Source organism: Ambystoma mexicanum, chromosome 11 (assembly GCF_040938575.1).
Source record: "Ambystoma mexicanum isolate Mex_15411 chromosome 11, UKY_AmexF1_1, whole genome shotgun sequence".
NCBI classification, from domain to species: Eukaryota; Metazoa; Chordata; class Amphibia; order Caudata; family Ambystomatidae; genus Ambystoma; species Ambystoma mexicanum.
Genome location: NC_090934.1, coordinates 137,017,635 through 137,033,827, shown reverse-complemented (window position 1 = coordinate 137,033,827; position 16,193 = coordinate 137,017,635). Strand labels below are relative to the sequence as shown.

The 16,193-nt window shown below is 44.2% G+C and overlaps 1 protein-coding gene across 5 annotated transcripts in view; it reads left to right on the top strand.

The window, feature by feature from the left end:
* The window catches only part of INPP5B (inositol polyphosphate-5-phosphatase B), a 1,358,813-nt gene that overhangs the window by 657,880 nt on the left and 684,740 nt on the right, over nucleotides 1-16,193 (top strand). For all 5 annotated transcript variants that reach the window (XM_069622659.1, XM_069622660.1, XM_069622658.1 and 2 more), the window contains one exon: nucleotides 3,971-4,085. In XM_069622659.1, coding sequence (XP_069478760.1) covers nucleotides 3,971-4,085 — 115 coding nt within the window. The remainder of the gene's footprint in view (nucleotides 1-3,970; nucleotides 4,086-16,193) is intronic.

Sequence of the window (16,193 nt, the reverse complement as noted above, 5' to 3'; positions counted from 1 at the left end):
CATCAATTCTACTCGCAGTGTGAGCTGCAAGCTTCATCATGTAATCCTCCTTTCACAAAATTCTCCAAGGGTTTGCCCCTCCTTCCTGCTCAAGGTGATGTCCGATTTCCATCGGGCACAAAAAATTACTGTGCCAGCATTTTACCCACCTCATCATCCTTCCGATGAGGAAGAGAGGTTGCATAGACCTGACCTAAAAAGGGCTCTAGGCTTTTATATTACCAGGTTGGCAAATGTCAGGCAAAAAGATGAACTCTTTGTTATGCTGCAGACAGACTAGGACGGGCCCTAACTAAACAAGCCTTGTCACTTTGGATCATTCTTTGTATTTCAGAATGTTATTCTATGACTGGGAAAGATGTACCTGAAAATCTGAGGGCACATTCCACCAGAGGAGCAGTGCCCACTTTGGCTCTGCAAAGAGGTGTACCAGTGCTGGACATTTGTAATGCTGCAACTTGGTCTTCAATACACACCTTTTCAAAACATTCCTGTCTGGACATTCCTTAAATCTGGATCCGTGTGGGTGAAAGCCAAGATAGGCTCCTGTGTTTTTCATTTCCTATTTTTTGTTGGGGTATTTGTCTATTTTTAGGAAGAAAGTCACTCATAAACCTCTTATCTGTAGGGCTCCCTGTGTTTGTGCAACAAACACAATAAACAATAACTACAATTTTAAAATAAAAAACTGAAAAGTAATTAATAAATGTGTATAAGTTATACAACACACTATTTCTTCTGTGCTCATCACCACCACAGTGGTCTTCTGGCGCATAAACCTTGTCAGAGAGGTGGCATACGTGGATAGTGGGGAAGAATGGGAAGAAGTAGGGAATAGGAAAGGGGGAATAGGCCAAGAAACGAACTCAGTAACGTGTAATGGTGCAGAAGGAGGAGACTAACATACAAGTGGCATGGTGATTGCTATTGACTTTTATTAGCCATGAAAATTAAGAGAAAATATAACTTTCGCCATCTCTAAGAGGGGTTTCCCTGCCTCAACTAAAACACTAAGGGTTTGCTCAGAATATCCGTTTCGATCAATAGTCCACCATCCTGTGTCAAAATCCCTACCTCTATCCCTTACACTTCAGACTAAACTAGAGATAAAGTAGACCTTCTTGGTGCAAAATAATGACTCCCGTCTTCTGGACTGCGGATAAAAGTTCACTTCCAGGCTTTGACTGCTTCTTAGGGAAATTACTCCCTTCCCTCGGTCAAAATTGTCCCCAAAACACAAAAGACAAAGTTCCAGCACTTGTCTTTGGCAGTCACACTGCATATCTTTTAACACTTTGTATCAGAAAGTCTTTTCAGCTTTGGTTACCAGGAGAATGACCTTCTCCTGGCCTCTCTGGCACTTTGGTTTCAAAATTTAACACTTCCATTCTTTCATTTTGACAGTCCCAGACCCAGGCTCCCCATCTCCAGACTTGGGCAGACTAGGTTCACGCTCCTGTCAAGTACTGCCATGAGGAAGATGGTTTGTACTTCTCTTCTCTTGTGGGTGCCAGTCCCAGTCCCGTATTTCTCTACTGTTTTGATTTGGCAGAACTGGTTCACTCTCCTGCCAGGTCTGACACAAACAAAATGACTTGTAGGGATCTTCTTTTGTGGGTGCGGGTCCCAGACCCAACCTCTTCTCATTCTGTTTTTGGCACTCTTAATGTTTTCTACTCTCCCGGGGGCTTCCTCCTCACCCCGGGTCACTAGAGGTTAAGAGTCTACCGCAACACTGTTGCGCAACCACCAACCTTTCCGGCAACCCCTTTACGTTTAGGGTCTCTCCTGGTATGCTCCGGTCAGTCTCAGGCTCTTCTGATTTCTGTTTCGTGTTTCTTGTGGCTTCACCCGCTCTTCGTTGTGCTGTGGCATCTCCGCAGCATTTGATTCCTTGCAGAATGTGCGTCTTCACTGGATCACATGGTCCAGCTGCATTGTACGCCTGGACCTCTACTTCTCCAGCTTTCCGGTCGGCCTGTCCATGGCGGACTGGATAGGTATGCTTTTGCCTGCCCACTAGCGCCCCGGTCAGCAGCCACTTCTATTTTCCACGCTGGATGACCCCTACGCTTGTGATTCCTCCAGGGAGGGCTTGCCAACATGTTAAGTCCTTCTTTTGTTTATATCATAAGCGAACACAGAAGACTAGACTGTTCATTCAAGTTCTCAGCATTGCTCGTTCTTGTTCAGCACCTCCTACTCGCCCCAGTACTTATAAAGTAGGTCTCCCTTAGGTAGTCCGTACCCGTCCTCATCTCAGTAGGTATGTTTTCGGTCATATAGACATACATGGAAGTATGGGATATGGAGTTGGGATTTATGGGATTGGAAGGTGTACAGGGTGTGTGAGTGGAGGGTTGGTATACCGTTATCTCCCTAGACATCTGTCATTAACCCCAGAGGGGGGAGTCTGTCCCCATGAGATGCTCCTGCTGTGCCCCACTATCAGTTAGCCTCACCTCCATGGCCTCATGGGAATGGGCTCCCCCTTGGGGAGAAGTGACAACATCTAGGGATTCGTCACAAAGTGTAAAAACACTTGGGATAAAGAGGAGGCGATATGATTGTGGTAGTATGTATGCATATGTATTAATCAGATTACTTCTTCGTAAGCGTGAAAGAAGATTTCAGGGAATGTGCAGCTCGTTATAAAGCAAAGGTGGTATTGTGACGGCAACATTTAGACCAGAGGAAGAGTGGTATTAGATGTAGTTGCTGTGTGAGGTTGTATGATGGACTTGAGAGGTGCACATGCAGGCCTTAATAGTGTATGTGTATTCACAATAACTAAACATATACCTAATGAGACATATTCATATTATATGTATATTAATGCAAAAAAGAAAAACAAAAACCAACAGTAGCTATAAAATTCTTAAAATAACAAACACTAAAACAATATGCATAATAAAATGATGTACAAATATAGAAGATGTAGAACTTTATTCCTAAACTAGATGCATGCGATTTAAAAAATAAATATAAACCTTGCATCCATTTAACTAAACTAAATTTGTAAGCCAAAACAAACGTTTACCAGACCATGAAAAACCTGGGTGAGTTATGGTTACCATGATGTTTGATTTATGTTAATTTTACTTTCCATTTTTCATAAGCAGTAAATTACGTTGTAACCTTATCATTGTTATTTGTATTATTAAGATTTGTTAGTTTAACATTCAATTTTTTTTAAATTGTTTTGTTCTCCACTAATGTATATAGTCTTGGGGTATTCCAGTGCTCGAGCAGAACCCTAAGGGTGAATATTAGTAGGCTACTTTTACAGGGGTTCGCTCAGGAGTAGGCAATGTAGGAAAATCTACCAAGTCACTGGTACCATCACCCTTGATGCTGTGATGCAATTTAATGTTACAACTTTGCTTTAAAGGGGACTGCCCATTCTTGTTCAATGTAGATATCCACTGTCTTTGGTACAGAACAAACTTTGGGACACTTTTGTAATTGTACAAATTGTTTATTGTGTCTACATAGAAGCCTGCATTTTAAAACCTACACAAATTGAACTCTCTTGACAAGCCCTCTTTCCAGAACTCAAAAGTTTGTTTGTTGGGTAATGTGTATAATGTTGATAAATGAAGGATGTCCTAATCATCTTGAGTTTGTTTGGAAAAAAAAGTTTACAAATAGGTATTAACATCTCATTATTTTGCAAATTTAAGATGAAGGATGTCATTAAATTAAAACAAAAGCAAAAATAAAAACAGCTAGCAGTCAGCTGTTAGCGAAAGACTAGAAGACAAAGGGATATTTGCATGTGTTTCAGATGCAAGGTATGAATCGACACTTGCTATTGTGACATTGTGGTGGTGAAGGCCATGAAATGGAGTTGTGGAAATAAATCCTTTGCATATAAATCTCAAATCGCTGTACGGTGACTTGATGGGGGACACAGCTAAATCAACTTTGGTACATTTAAAAAATCAGTCCAACATTGTGTTTTTTTCAGCTTTCAAGAACTTGATCTGAGTAAAGAAGCTTTTATTTTTAATGACACACCAAAAGAAGAAGAGTGGTTTAAGGCAGTGACGGAGAGCCTGCACCCCGAAGCCAAATATGCAAAGGTAAAGAACGAGAAACTGATTCACACACTGTTGGGCAAGGAGCTTATAGATCCCCCTACAGTGAGAACCTGATGTGATCTGCTTTGCATAGATTTCGCCACATCCTGTCTTTTTGTTTCTGGAACCTCTGGAGTTCTCAGGTGCAGCTGGTTCTGAAAAATGTAGAAGTAATTCATATGGAATGGCTGATTTTAGGTTTCAGCATGTAGTTTGACTGAAATAGTGGAAGACCTTCCTCCACAGCATGGTGGCTGGTGTTGTTGATTGCTTTGTTAATTTGTGGGTCTAAATAATGGTCAACACAACGGATCATTTACTTTATGCACAGTGAAGGAGGTTCCTTCAGAAATTGAGGCATCACAAATGAGAGGATGGCGTTGTTGACATCTCCAATTAGCAACACTTTTGGCATTAGTCTCCTCTCGCACACTAGAGTAACAATCCAATTCCAGCTGTAAAGCTGTTTTGCAGGCAACCCTGTTTAAATCATTGACACTGTATAGGAAAAAGCTTAAATATCGATATAGGCAAATAATTATTTCTGAAATTATTGTTCAGTATGGAGACACTGACGTAAAAGGTGTGTTCTTCCAACCCTTGTTTCTAGTGAGACTCAGTGGGTCATTTATTTATTTATATCCGAAAGAACAAGTTGCTTACCTTCAGTAACATTCTTTCGTAGGGATTGTGTCCTCCGACGTATTCCTTATCTTTGATATAATCCATTCCAGCTTGCTGGCCTCGGAAATCTTTTCCAGTAGCGGGCACTGCACGTTGACGTCCCTCGAGTCGGTGTCCCTCGACAGCCTCCGTATCGGCGCCGACGTCATCATGAGTTTAAATAGACTCGCGCAGCGTCCGTTGCCCAGTTCCATTTTTCCACGCTTCGTGTGCCTCGGAAACGTAACGCTCGGTTCCTTTTTCATAAAACTTTCTTATTCTTCGAAGATATTTAATTTAACACAATGGCATCTTCATCTGAACCATCGACTCCACGGTCCAGTTTCAAAAAATGTCGCGACTGTGGAAAGAAAATGTCTTTAGTGGATCCTCACAGGATCTGTTTGTGGTGCCCGGGATCGGAGCATCACTATTCGGAGTGTGAGGACTGTATGTCCATGACGACGAAAGCTTTGAAGGAGCGTAAGGGGAAGTTAGAAAGAGGTAAGGCTTTTAAAACTTCTACCCCTTCAAAAGTTTCTTCGGCTGAGTCGAGGCATTCGTCTCCTCGTCGTCAAAAGAACCATTCCCGTTCGGGATCTCGAAGCGGTTCCCATCATTCCTCGATATCAAGACACTCTAAGAAGAGGCGTCATAGATCTTCCTCTTCCTCTTCCACTAGTTCCCGAGAAAGGGTCACCTGCCCCACGAAACAGAACTCTCCGCCTAAGTGGGAGGAATTCCGCCAAAAAATGCTTAGCGTCTTCGAGAAAGCGGCCTCGACCCCCTCGGAGACGTCTAAGGATGATGCCCTGGGTGAAAGACCCGAAAAATCAAAACGCTGCGAGTCGTTGCACCCGGCGAGTAAAAATACTCGAGAGCGTCATGAACCCTCGAGTAAAGGCAATAAGACAGCGCCATCAACGCCGTCGTCGAAGATTCCTTCGACTCACAAATGTGCGTCATCAACGCCTTTGTCGAATGAACCTTTGACGCATAAATCTGTCTCATCAACGCTGTCTTCGACGCCGTCGTCAACCCTGATGAAGGACAAGCCTAGAACTGCCACTACGTCACAGGCAGCAGAGATGTCGAAAGCCCCGACCATGACGTTGAGAGTGCCATCAACAATCTCGATGACGCCGAGTAGGATTCCGATCCTCTCGAGTTCATCGAGGCCTTTTTCGATGCCCTTTTCAGGATTGTCGAAGCCTACGACGTCCACGTCAACAATCACAACGTTTTCTCAGGCAGTAACAACAAATTTGGCTCCTTCTTCACTAGAAATGGGGTTTACACCATAATGTCAGGGGTGTAATGGGTGTCGGGAAGCAGTGGGGAGGGAGTAGGAGATGCTGCCTTTCTAGCTAGCAAGTTGTGTTTGAGTCTGGTTTTGAAGAGTTTTGCTGTTGGGCTGGTTTTGATAGCTAGAAGGAAGACCTTCTAGGGAGAGGAAGGAGGGAGAGTGGAAGTGGTAAGAGGGTGGGGAACAATGGCTGAGGAGAGCAGAAAACCTCATAGAACAAGAGTTAAAGTAAAAAGATGCAACCAGTGAAAGATTTGGGGTCTAGTGGTTGACCATTAATAGAATGGAAGACAAAGAGTAGAAATTTCAAGGGGTAGTGGTTGTTCATGGAGAGCCATCCAGCATGGTCGAGGTGGGGAAGGTGCAAGTGGGTTATAAAGGGAGCTTGAAGCAAAGGTGAGGACTCTTTTCTGAGGGGAGAAAGAGTAGAGGGGGTGAGGTCACATCACATATGTGAACTCCCCCCCCCCCCCCTATTCCTTGTCGCCCCTCTGAACAAAGTGTGTGTATATATATATATATATATATATATATATATATATATATATATATATATATATATATGAGACATATGTCGTGATGTGGCGCATTTATGTGGCATACATGGTGTTAGTAACATGATGTACGTGGATATATGACGTGATATGGGACTTAAATGACACATTCCGTATGTGATGCAAGTGATGTGTTTTTTATATAATATATATATATTACATATATATATATATATATACTATTTATTTATTTATTACGTTACGCCACTTACCTTGTACTGCACTTCCCCCCCTCCCCTTCCCCTTGCACTTTTCCCCCTCCCCCACCCCTGCACTTGCGCGATCTGAATGACACCTGGCCTAGTAAGATCGTTGTCTGTCTCCCCTTGTCCCCCCCTCCCTGCCTCGTCGCGCCTTGAAACACATGTGTATAGGCGCGTTACAAATATCATATCATATATCATATATCATATCATATCATATCATATGTGTGTGTGTGTGCATATATATATATATATATATATCACATTTGTAATTGAATTTATGTGCTGTATATGACATGGCTTATGAGATACGTGACCTATGAGGTGTTCTGGCATGTGTGGAGTGTGTGATGTATAGGATGTATGCTATGTGTGGTAAACTGATATAGCATATATCGCATGACATGTGAGGCATGTGGTGTTGCATGATATATGTGGCATGTGATGTCATGTAACTTATGACATGTGACTTTGTCTGTGTGAAGTGATCTATGTGGTGTTGCATACAGTAACTCTTGTGACACATGTTGAGATGCAACATATTGTAAGGATGTAGGAGGAGGAGACTGACACACAGCTCCCATGATTGTTGGCATAAACATGTATTTAATCAAAAATAAAGAGGAAACCTATCTCACCCTAACTCTAAGAGGGGTTTCCCTGCCGGAACGAAGGATCTAATCATATGAGATCTAAGGATCTAAGGATTCGGTCACAATCAAGTTGTGTGTCAAAAGGCCTGCTTCTGTCCCTCACACTTGTAACTCAACTAACGAGGTATTGGGTCCTCTTGGTCCAGAAAAATGGTTCCCTTCTTGTGGACAACAAACTACAGTTCCAATTGCAGATGTGAACTTTGCCTGAAAGGATGACTCCCTTCCCCAGGTCTCACTTCCTTTCCAAGATACAAAAGAAAGTTCCAGCTTGTCATACTGTACATTTCTCAGTTCAAACTCAAAAAGTAAAGTTCCAACTCAACTATCAACATTCCTTATTGCACACTGGTGTCTTCCATATTGGGTCCCTGGAGAATGTCTCCCTCCTTCAGGTATCTTGTTCTCAGTATTTTCACAGTACCAGCGGAATGGCTCCCTTCCCCGGGCCTTCCGCAGCTTTGCTTCACGATTCACAACACCAGGGGGTATGGCTTCCCTCCCCTGGTCTCTCTTGGCTTGTAGTCTGGGTTCCAGCTAGCAACCCTGTTGCTTTTTCTCTACGGTCAGCGTCTGCACGTCTGGTTCCTCCAGGGCAGGCCTCTCTCTCTCTCTCTCTCTCTCTCTCTCTCTCTCTCTCTCTCTCTCTCTCTCTCTTTCTCTCTCTCTCTTTCTCTCTCTCTCTTTCTCTCTCTCTCTCTCTCTTTCTCTCTTTCTCTTTCTCTCTTTCTCTCTCTCTCTCTCTCTCTCTCTGTATGATTTTCCCTCTTTTATTTTGTATTGCCTTGGCCTATCAGAATTCCTGAAACACTAGACTGCTCCAAAGAGGTTTGAGGATCGCTCTTTATACCTCTGCGCCTCCTCCTCATCCCAGTAATTCCGAGACCTGACTTTTCATCGTCCCAGTACTTTTACCATGGATCTCCCTTGTGTCAACTATGTCCTTCATCGTCCCAGTACTGTGGCTAGTGTGTACATGACACATGTACATGGGATGGCAAGATAAAGGAGGATTAGGTGAGGGGGATTGAGGGGAAGTATACCGTGTTCTCCCTGGACAGTGGTGGACTATCTGGTAGCGGCCTGACCTCCCTGGCCTCATCGGATGGAGATCCCCCATCAGGGAGAATTGACGACAACCAATGATTCGTCACAATATGTAGTGTCACTTCTATTGTGACCTGAGGTAACCTGATGTGGACTGCGATGTAACTATGTGACATGACATATCGGATAATTGCAATGTGAAATATGTGATACAATATCATCTGTAAGGAACTCATGGTGGCAACAGTGATGACAGACACAAGTGATCACAATTCAAGGGTGTTCATTAAACAGTAAAAGCAGGGTGGAAAAAGGCCTAAGCTAAATCTAAATCTAAGGTGGGAGTAAGCGTCGACCATCAAAGGAAAAACAAGGCAGTCGTAGTGGTGTTATGTCAAAATAAAAGGGCCTATACTAAGAAAAAACGATTGCCAATCCTTCCGCTAAAAACAAAAGTGTTAGGATGTGGTACTTGAGGTCTCCCTTCCCAGTGTTTTTAGCACGGGACAAGGTGGGACTTTGGAGCACAGCTCACGCTCGAGCTTTCCCAACACGAGCCAATAGTTCTGCATCAGCTATCAGGTTCTTCGCTGGTTGAGGTTCCTTTAACAAAAGTCTCTCTCCTACGAGGCCTGACGTTTACAACAAACAAACACAATGTTCGATTCCACAAATAGTTTGGTGATGGCATCTCCCTTGGGTCCCCCTCTTCCGGCTGAGACCCAAATAATAAGCAGGACAATTCACTTCCCCTTGTCTCGCAATGTTTCTTGCCTTCACAAATCTTAATGTCTTTTTAAACCATGCATTGTGACTCTCTCTCGATTGGGTTCATTCTTGCCAATCCTTGTAACACACTGTTCATGCGCTCATTTCACCAAGCAGGATTCATTTCCCTTCAGTTTCCCAATCATCTGTCGGTCAAAGACTTTCGACGGGTCCGAGTATTTTACAAGACCACTGTATGACCACTTTGACCTCTTCTTGCCTCTTCCCAAGGCTTTCTGGTTACGGTAGTCTCAACCATCGGGTAATCGCCCTGAGTTTCCTGCGCGAGCACCCACGTGATGCCATACTGCTCTGTTGTTGATTTTACCCCTCTCTCTCATCAATAGTTTTTTTTTCAAAGTTCACATTAGCCGTTAGCGTTCTTTTGTTCAACACAGTTTGGTTTCTTATTGACACTCCCCTCGAATCACTGGCCGTGATGAATCACGTGGCTTTCTTTCTCTTTCTCTTTCGAGTCTAGGTTGGTACCACGGGACCAGCATCTCACCCCAGCTTGGTTATCAGCAGAGGAGAGTCTCGTACCGTTGACATCTACTGCAACACACGCTGGCTATTGTTCACAGACTTATTATTCCTTCTGCAGAGGTTCCACAGGCCTTGCTCGGAAAGGGCAAGGTCGGTTCACTCCTTGTCACCCTCTCGGTCTGTGCTGTCTTTCTCCTCCTCTTGAACTGATGTGCTGAGTTTGCTCTTACATCGTGCGGTTTGCCTTGCTCGTCCTGTGCTCTTGTGCTCCACCTTTTATCCCTGTAGTTAAGGGAAAGGGCCGTCAGGTGTGTGTGATTCTGGTCAATTGCCTGACTTTGCCTGACCCTTGTATTTGGACATGTCAGGTAAACGGCTCTGGTGTTAGTCCGTTTTCTTCTGTGTTGTGCGAAAGTGTTCGCATGGGAAAAGGGGGGGTAGTGTTTTGGAATATCCTACGTGGTAGGATGGGGGCAAAGGTTTTGAAAGAAGGGGGATACTGCATCTCACCTGTCCGTGTCCCACTCCCCAAGGACCCCCCCCCCCCAAGCCTGGATCCAATAGCAGTGGCTTTGTCATGGCCAGCTGGATGACTGACCCCCGTAGGCTAGCAAGAGAGACACCTTCAGATTTCTCACACATGTGACATATGTGCAGTGGCTGCTGTTGAATGTTTCTTTAATTTGTGAGGGAGCGTAAAAATTTCCCATGAATGTGCATGAGTGACCAAGCATAGCCAGGGTGGGGAGCCCCAACCTCCCGAAGTGAGCTTGGGGCTGGGGGAGCTAAGAGCGGTGTTTCTCTAAAAGGTTAAAAAGGTGCTTTATACAATACACTTTCTCCGAAATTTGGATTAACAGCTACAATTGGTTTTGAAGGGTAACACATGGAAATACTTAATAGATGCCAGGTCACAAATGGTGCACAGACTCATTTTCTAACTGGTACACTGGTATGCTGTGTTTTGGCGCAGCGCTTTCAGTGCCGGCAATTGGGGTGTGGCACTTTGGGTGCAGGGCCCTTTTTATGTGCACCCTGTTGGCTGCGGCCAGCAGGGTGCAGGGACCAGCGCTGAGATATTCATTTATTATTTAAATATACTGTCAACCGAAGCACAGGAAAATGCAGTGCTTTGGTTGACGGTATATTTAAGCAAACATTAGGTGCTCAGTACATGGATGTGTACTGTAAGTGCATGCTAAATGCACAATGTGGGGCACAGCAGCCTATTTGTGCATGGTGCATGTGCACACACAGTACATCTCCATGTACTGTGCGGCTAGTTTTTGCTTGCACATAATACACTTATGTTTACTTTGCCCATAATGACAGTAATAATACCATGAGTAAAAACACCCTCTACCATAAAATAAGACAAATTGTTTTTACATAAAAATATAATTTATTGCTCAATTGCTCATACAAGTTCGATTAGGAACCAAACTGTTCATTTAACAAAGTACATAAACACAGAACACAACATTTACTTTGTAGAGAACCCTCTACTCTGCATAGTAATAAGTGCCAGTGCATAACCCTAAAACATTCCTATCAGAACCACAATGAATTTTGAGTTTTGAAGCACGTATAAACGTGCACGCAATGAATCAAATCGTATCCTGGCGCAGATGGAACACAACAATAGACCAGATATATGAGTACAATAACCACTCTCATTCCACCTATCTACAAAACGCCTTGAATAAAAACCATAATTATAACCTAATTGACAATTCTTTACTTTAGGTCCCATATGGGACCTGGTGTGTCACAACCTTCAATACATATCCACACCTATCACTTTTAAGTACAATCTGCACTGTTGTTAATTCCCTATCGTCAAGTTATAAATAATAATATAGCCCATCAAGAGACAAGGGACTTTGATGAACCAAAGTTCATTTGTTGTATCGTATCGACCAGAGTTTTGACTGTAATGGTCCCCTGATTGCTATTGGACCAGCCTCTTCAGGACAAGATGAATTTGTGTTGACGGGGTGGAATCAATATTTCCATGGTTGCTTAGCCATCAAACATGAAAAAACACAATAATATTCGATGCTCTGCAAAAGTTTGAATTGCTCCAATAATGTTAGGTTAGTGAGGCTCAACAGACTTCCACGCTACAGGAGGGACTATCATTTCCAAGTGACTTGCCGAGTTGAGGCAGCCAACCGCTACTGTGCTTGATGCCGAAAACACTGGCTTTTCCAGGAACTGAATCAGCCTTGTTTGCATTAAGAAAGCATGTCCGGGGCTGGCTATGCCAATATCCCAGTATCTCAATGTAAGAACATACTGATTTTGACTTTGCCTATAATGCCAGTAAAAACAGTATGCCACTGTAAGAAAATGTGTTTATTTTGACAGTGCCATTGTAGGGCAGGATCCTCAAGTAAGAACATGTATGTTGGCTTTGCCCATAATGTCAGTAAAAATGATATATGTGAAGAGAGCGAAGTGGGAGCCACTTTTGTACTAAATCCACTTCAATGTACATGAAAAAATGTTAACTGTAATTCACAATGGGTTTAGAGGAGCTGTCTGGCAAAAACGATCCTAGGACACCAAAACCCAAAATAACAGTGAAGAAGAAATCTGGGTGGAAACCACACAGTTAGCCAGATGCTCGCATACCGCTCTCCACAAAGAACTGCTAGTCAATAGAGGATAGATTCTTCTGAGTCTAATAAACTTTCAGAATTATTAAAGGTCCGTAGATACAGAAGTTATGTACAAAAATTTGAGACTGTCTCTTTTTAATGAAAAAAGAGACATTTTAATGACAGAGTAGTAGAGTCAGTCATCAGCCTCATCCATTCAGGCTCATATGCCAACGCATTTCAGAGATCAACTCCTTCATCAGGGTAGGGCCCTACTACATATCAACACAAAGCGCATTTACATAAATATGGATATATGTATGAATCATTAGACAGTAAAAGGAACCCCAAAATTAATAAAAAATAAATCCATACATACCAAATTGGATTGGGATTTTAACAAACACAAGCAAAAAACAGTACAAGAAAAACAAAATTATCATGTCAACACAATGGGATAATATTTGCACAAATACACAGTGTATATATGTAAAGCCACATATAGGAATAATGTCAGATAAGTACCTCAGTGTCCTGACCCGTGGGTCAAAATCCGTAAAACCACTATGCATAATTAATGTAGGTAGATGCTGGTGTGGTCAGGAGTTAATCGCACTGGTGATATAATATAAATCTGAATTACCTCAATAACTTCTTTCCACCAAAAAATCTTCTTCTTTCCTTGTCTAGTCGCCTGCCAGGACTAACTACTTAACTGGTTCACTCTCCTGCCAGGAAGAAAAAAACTCCAACAACTACAAGTGATTTCAGTGTCAGTATTTGTTCGAGTTCTCCTCACCAGTATCCCTTGTGAGAAGGGCTGAGCAATGGTTGCCTTTCTTCATAGTCTCTTGGTCTGTGGCAATATGGGTTACAGGTTCCCCCAAACTTGCGACCCACAAAAAGGAGAATTGCGCCCAGGATGTCTCTTCTCTGCTTTTTGATATCCCCTTTGCTGTTGGCAATGCAGGTTACAGATCTCCCCCGACTGGTGTCCCAATAAGGGGGGGGGGGGTTATGATCTATTGTTAAATGTGTTGTTCGGAGCGCCCCAGGGTCGCTTCTGACTGCAGGCCAGGTCCGGTATTCTCTGGCATATCAAATTCATTTGCTGCCACTACGATGGGCCTGCTGCGTTCTGCCTCCTTCAGTGGTGCCCCTTGCACAATGTCAGCGGACTGCTCTTCAATTCTGCTCTGGAGCTCTGCAGGGCCTTGCATCTTCCCGCACTCTGAAGCAGCTCTCGTCGGGTTGGGAGCACTTCTCCCAACCAGCTGGGCTTCTTCTACCACCATCCATAATGCTGCTTCCTGCTGCACAAAACTCGGCAGTGCCATCTGCCTCTTCGCTCCATGTCGGCTTCAGCTGGCATTCTTCGTTCTGCTTCTCCATAAATAAATACATGTGGAGTGTTTAACCCTTTAACTGCCATGGGTATTTCCCCCCCAGTGCCAAGGCCTTTTTTGGTGATTTCGGTATGTGGCCATTCAAAGCCTCGTATCTTTTTTGTTACATGAGATATCTCGGCCAAATGTGGCTCCTTTTTTCCCACATGTAGGCAGTCGTAACGCCGCCCAGGAATCCTAGGTTGCTGTAGGGGGGTGAGAGAAAATAAGCAAAAAGGGCGAACATTTTGGATTTTTTCAAAAAATGCCAATAAAATGATGTACAAAGAAGCCTGTGGTTTTTTCCATGTAAGAGCTAGGAACAAATGGTTTGCTGTGCTGAATTCCCCAATTTCCTGGTTTTCAAGAACAGGGTAAGTGGAAACGAAAAGAAATTATTTTGATGTGGTTATCAACTGATTTGTGAGAGGTAGGCGATTTTGGCCATTTTTGCCAATTGGACATGCATGGACGGAATGGAAGAAAAGGGTAGGAAAGCCGAATTGGAGGACAGAAAGGCATACATTTCTGAAACGTAGACAAAATTCCGAGTTTAGGAAGGGGTGATTTGCGTAGGTCAGGCAACAACTAGGTAGGGGAAAATGCCATAGATTGGTGGAAAAGCGGGAAAATGACTGGAAAAAAGGTATGTGTTGGACATGGTTAGCTTGGTACGGCAATGGCTTCTATGAATTTTGAGAAAAGCAATGCTCCGCTACATTCCCCTGACTCTTGCAGTTAGGAAAGCACACATTTTTTGTAGTGTTTTACAAAACCAGCAATACAACAAGCCAAACACTGAGCCATGGTACACAGGAGTTTTATGCTCACGGCCTGAACAGACGCACTTTGCATGTGTAAATCGGGAAAACCAATGCAAAGCATACATTTTTTGAAAGAGCACAGGCAGACCTTTTCAAGGGTAGGTGACTTGTGCAGGTTACAAAATTGTATGGTGCCTAAAGCAGTGACCAAATGTAGGTCACATTTGGGGAAATAAAAGGGTTGTGTGACAAAGGGCACCAGCAAATGGGTCAAAACGTTATGAAAACCACACAAACACAACAAATGGTATACCTTCCTGCGTTCCCACAGGTGTCCCGATGAAAACGGTACCTCACATGTGTGGGTGTACCTACCTGCGCGCCAAGGGGGAAGCCTAAAAGACAGGTAACCCCAAGTCTTTTTCGACACCTGAATTTGACACTTTCTCCAGACAAGCACAACATAAAGATATAGGCCTCGGTTGTCCAAGGAACCAAGAAAAACAGGGAACCCCATGCATTTCCGAAAAGAAGACACCCGTGGGAATCCGCAGAGGTATGATTTGCGCAAATCGGCCCAGAATTTATTACCCAGACACCCCTGCAAAGTCCGAAATGTGGGGGAAAAAACGCATTTTCCGCACATTTCACTCGGCGCACCCATCGAAAAACGCCACCAACAACACATGGCCTACCGTCCCGCGTTCCCACAGGTGTCCTGATGAAAACGGTACCTCACATGTGTGGGTGCACCTACCTGGGCGCCAAGGTGAAAGCCTAAAACACAAGTAACCCCAAGTCTGTTTTCACACCTGAATTGCACACTCTCGCATCATACAGATATGGGCCTCGGGTGTCCAAGCCACCAAGGAAAACCTCATGCATTTCCGAAAAGAGGACACCCGTGGGAATCCGCAGAGGTATGATTTGTGCAAATTGGGCCAGAATGTATTACCCAGAAGCACCGGTAAAGTCCGAAATGTGCCGGTAAAAAATCCCAAATGTTTCACTTTGTAGGGGGTTTGGGGTAAAACATGGTCCGCTTTGCGCACGTTGGTCCTCTGTGGATTCCTACTGGTGCCCTCTTTTCTTGGCGGGGGCACCTCATGCAGGCCTCCCTGGGCCTCCTACAAACGGCTGTGTGAGGTACACCCCCCCTCCATTTGGGGCGGGTGGCGATAGGGCCCCCAAAAATTGTGGGACAGGCCCCCCCAGTGGTTGGAGCAGTAAGGTTTGGGCACCCTGGGGCCAGATTGGCACACCAATGTGTGCCCCTCTGCGCCAAGGCAAGTTTAGTAAACAAAGAAAATCATTCAAAATGGCAGGCTGCTTTTTAGCGGGGGCAGAGGGGCCCCCTACACCGCTGTGGAATTTTCTAATGTGAAAGGGGCTGCACCTCTCCACCCCCACCCCAATTGGAGGGGTGGCCCATCTCATGTAGCCCTCTCCAGGGGCAGATAAGGGGGGGGGCCTGTCCTGCACTTCTCCCTGGGCTCAGGCGTCCGTTCCTAGGAGCAGATATCTGGTCCCAGGGAGGGCTGCATGACATGGCACCCACTCCATTGCAGGTGGAGGGGAGGGGGTCAACGCCCCATCCCATTAGAAAATTCCCTGACACTTTGGGGTGCCCCAAAGCCCCCCTAAAAAGCGTTCCACCATTTTCACTTTTTTCCTTTGGT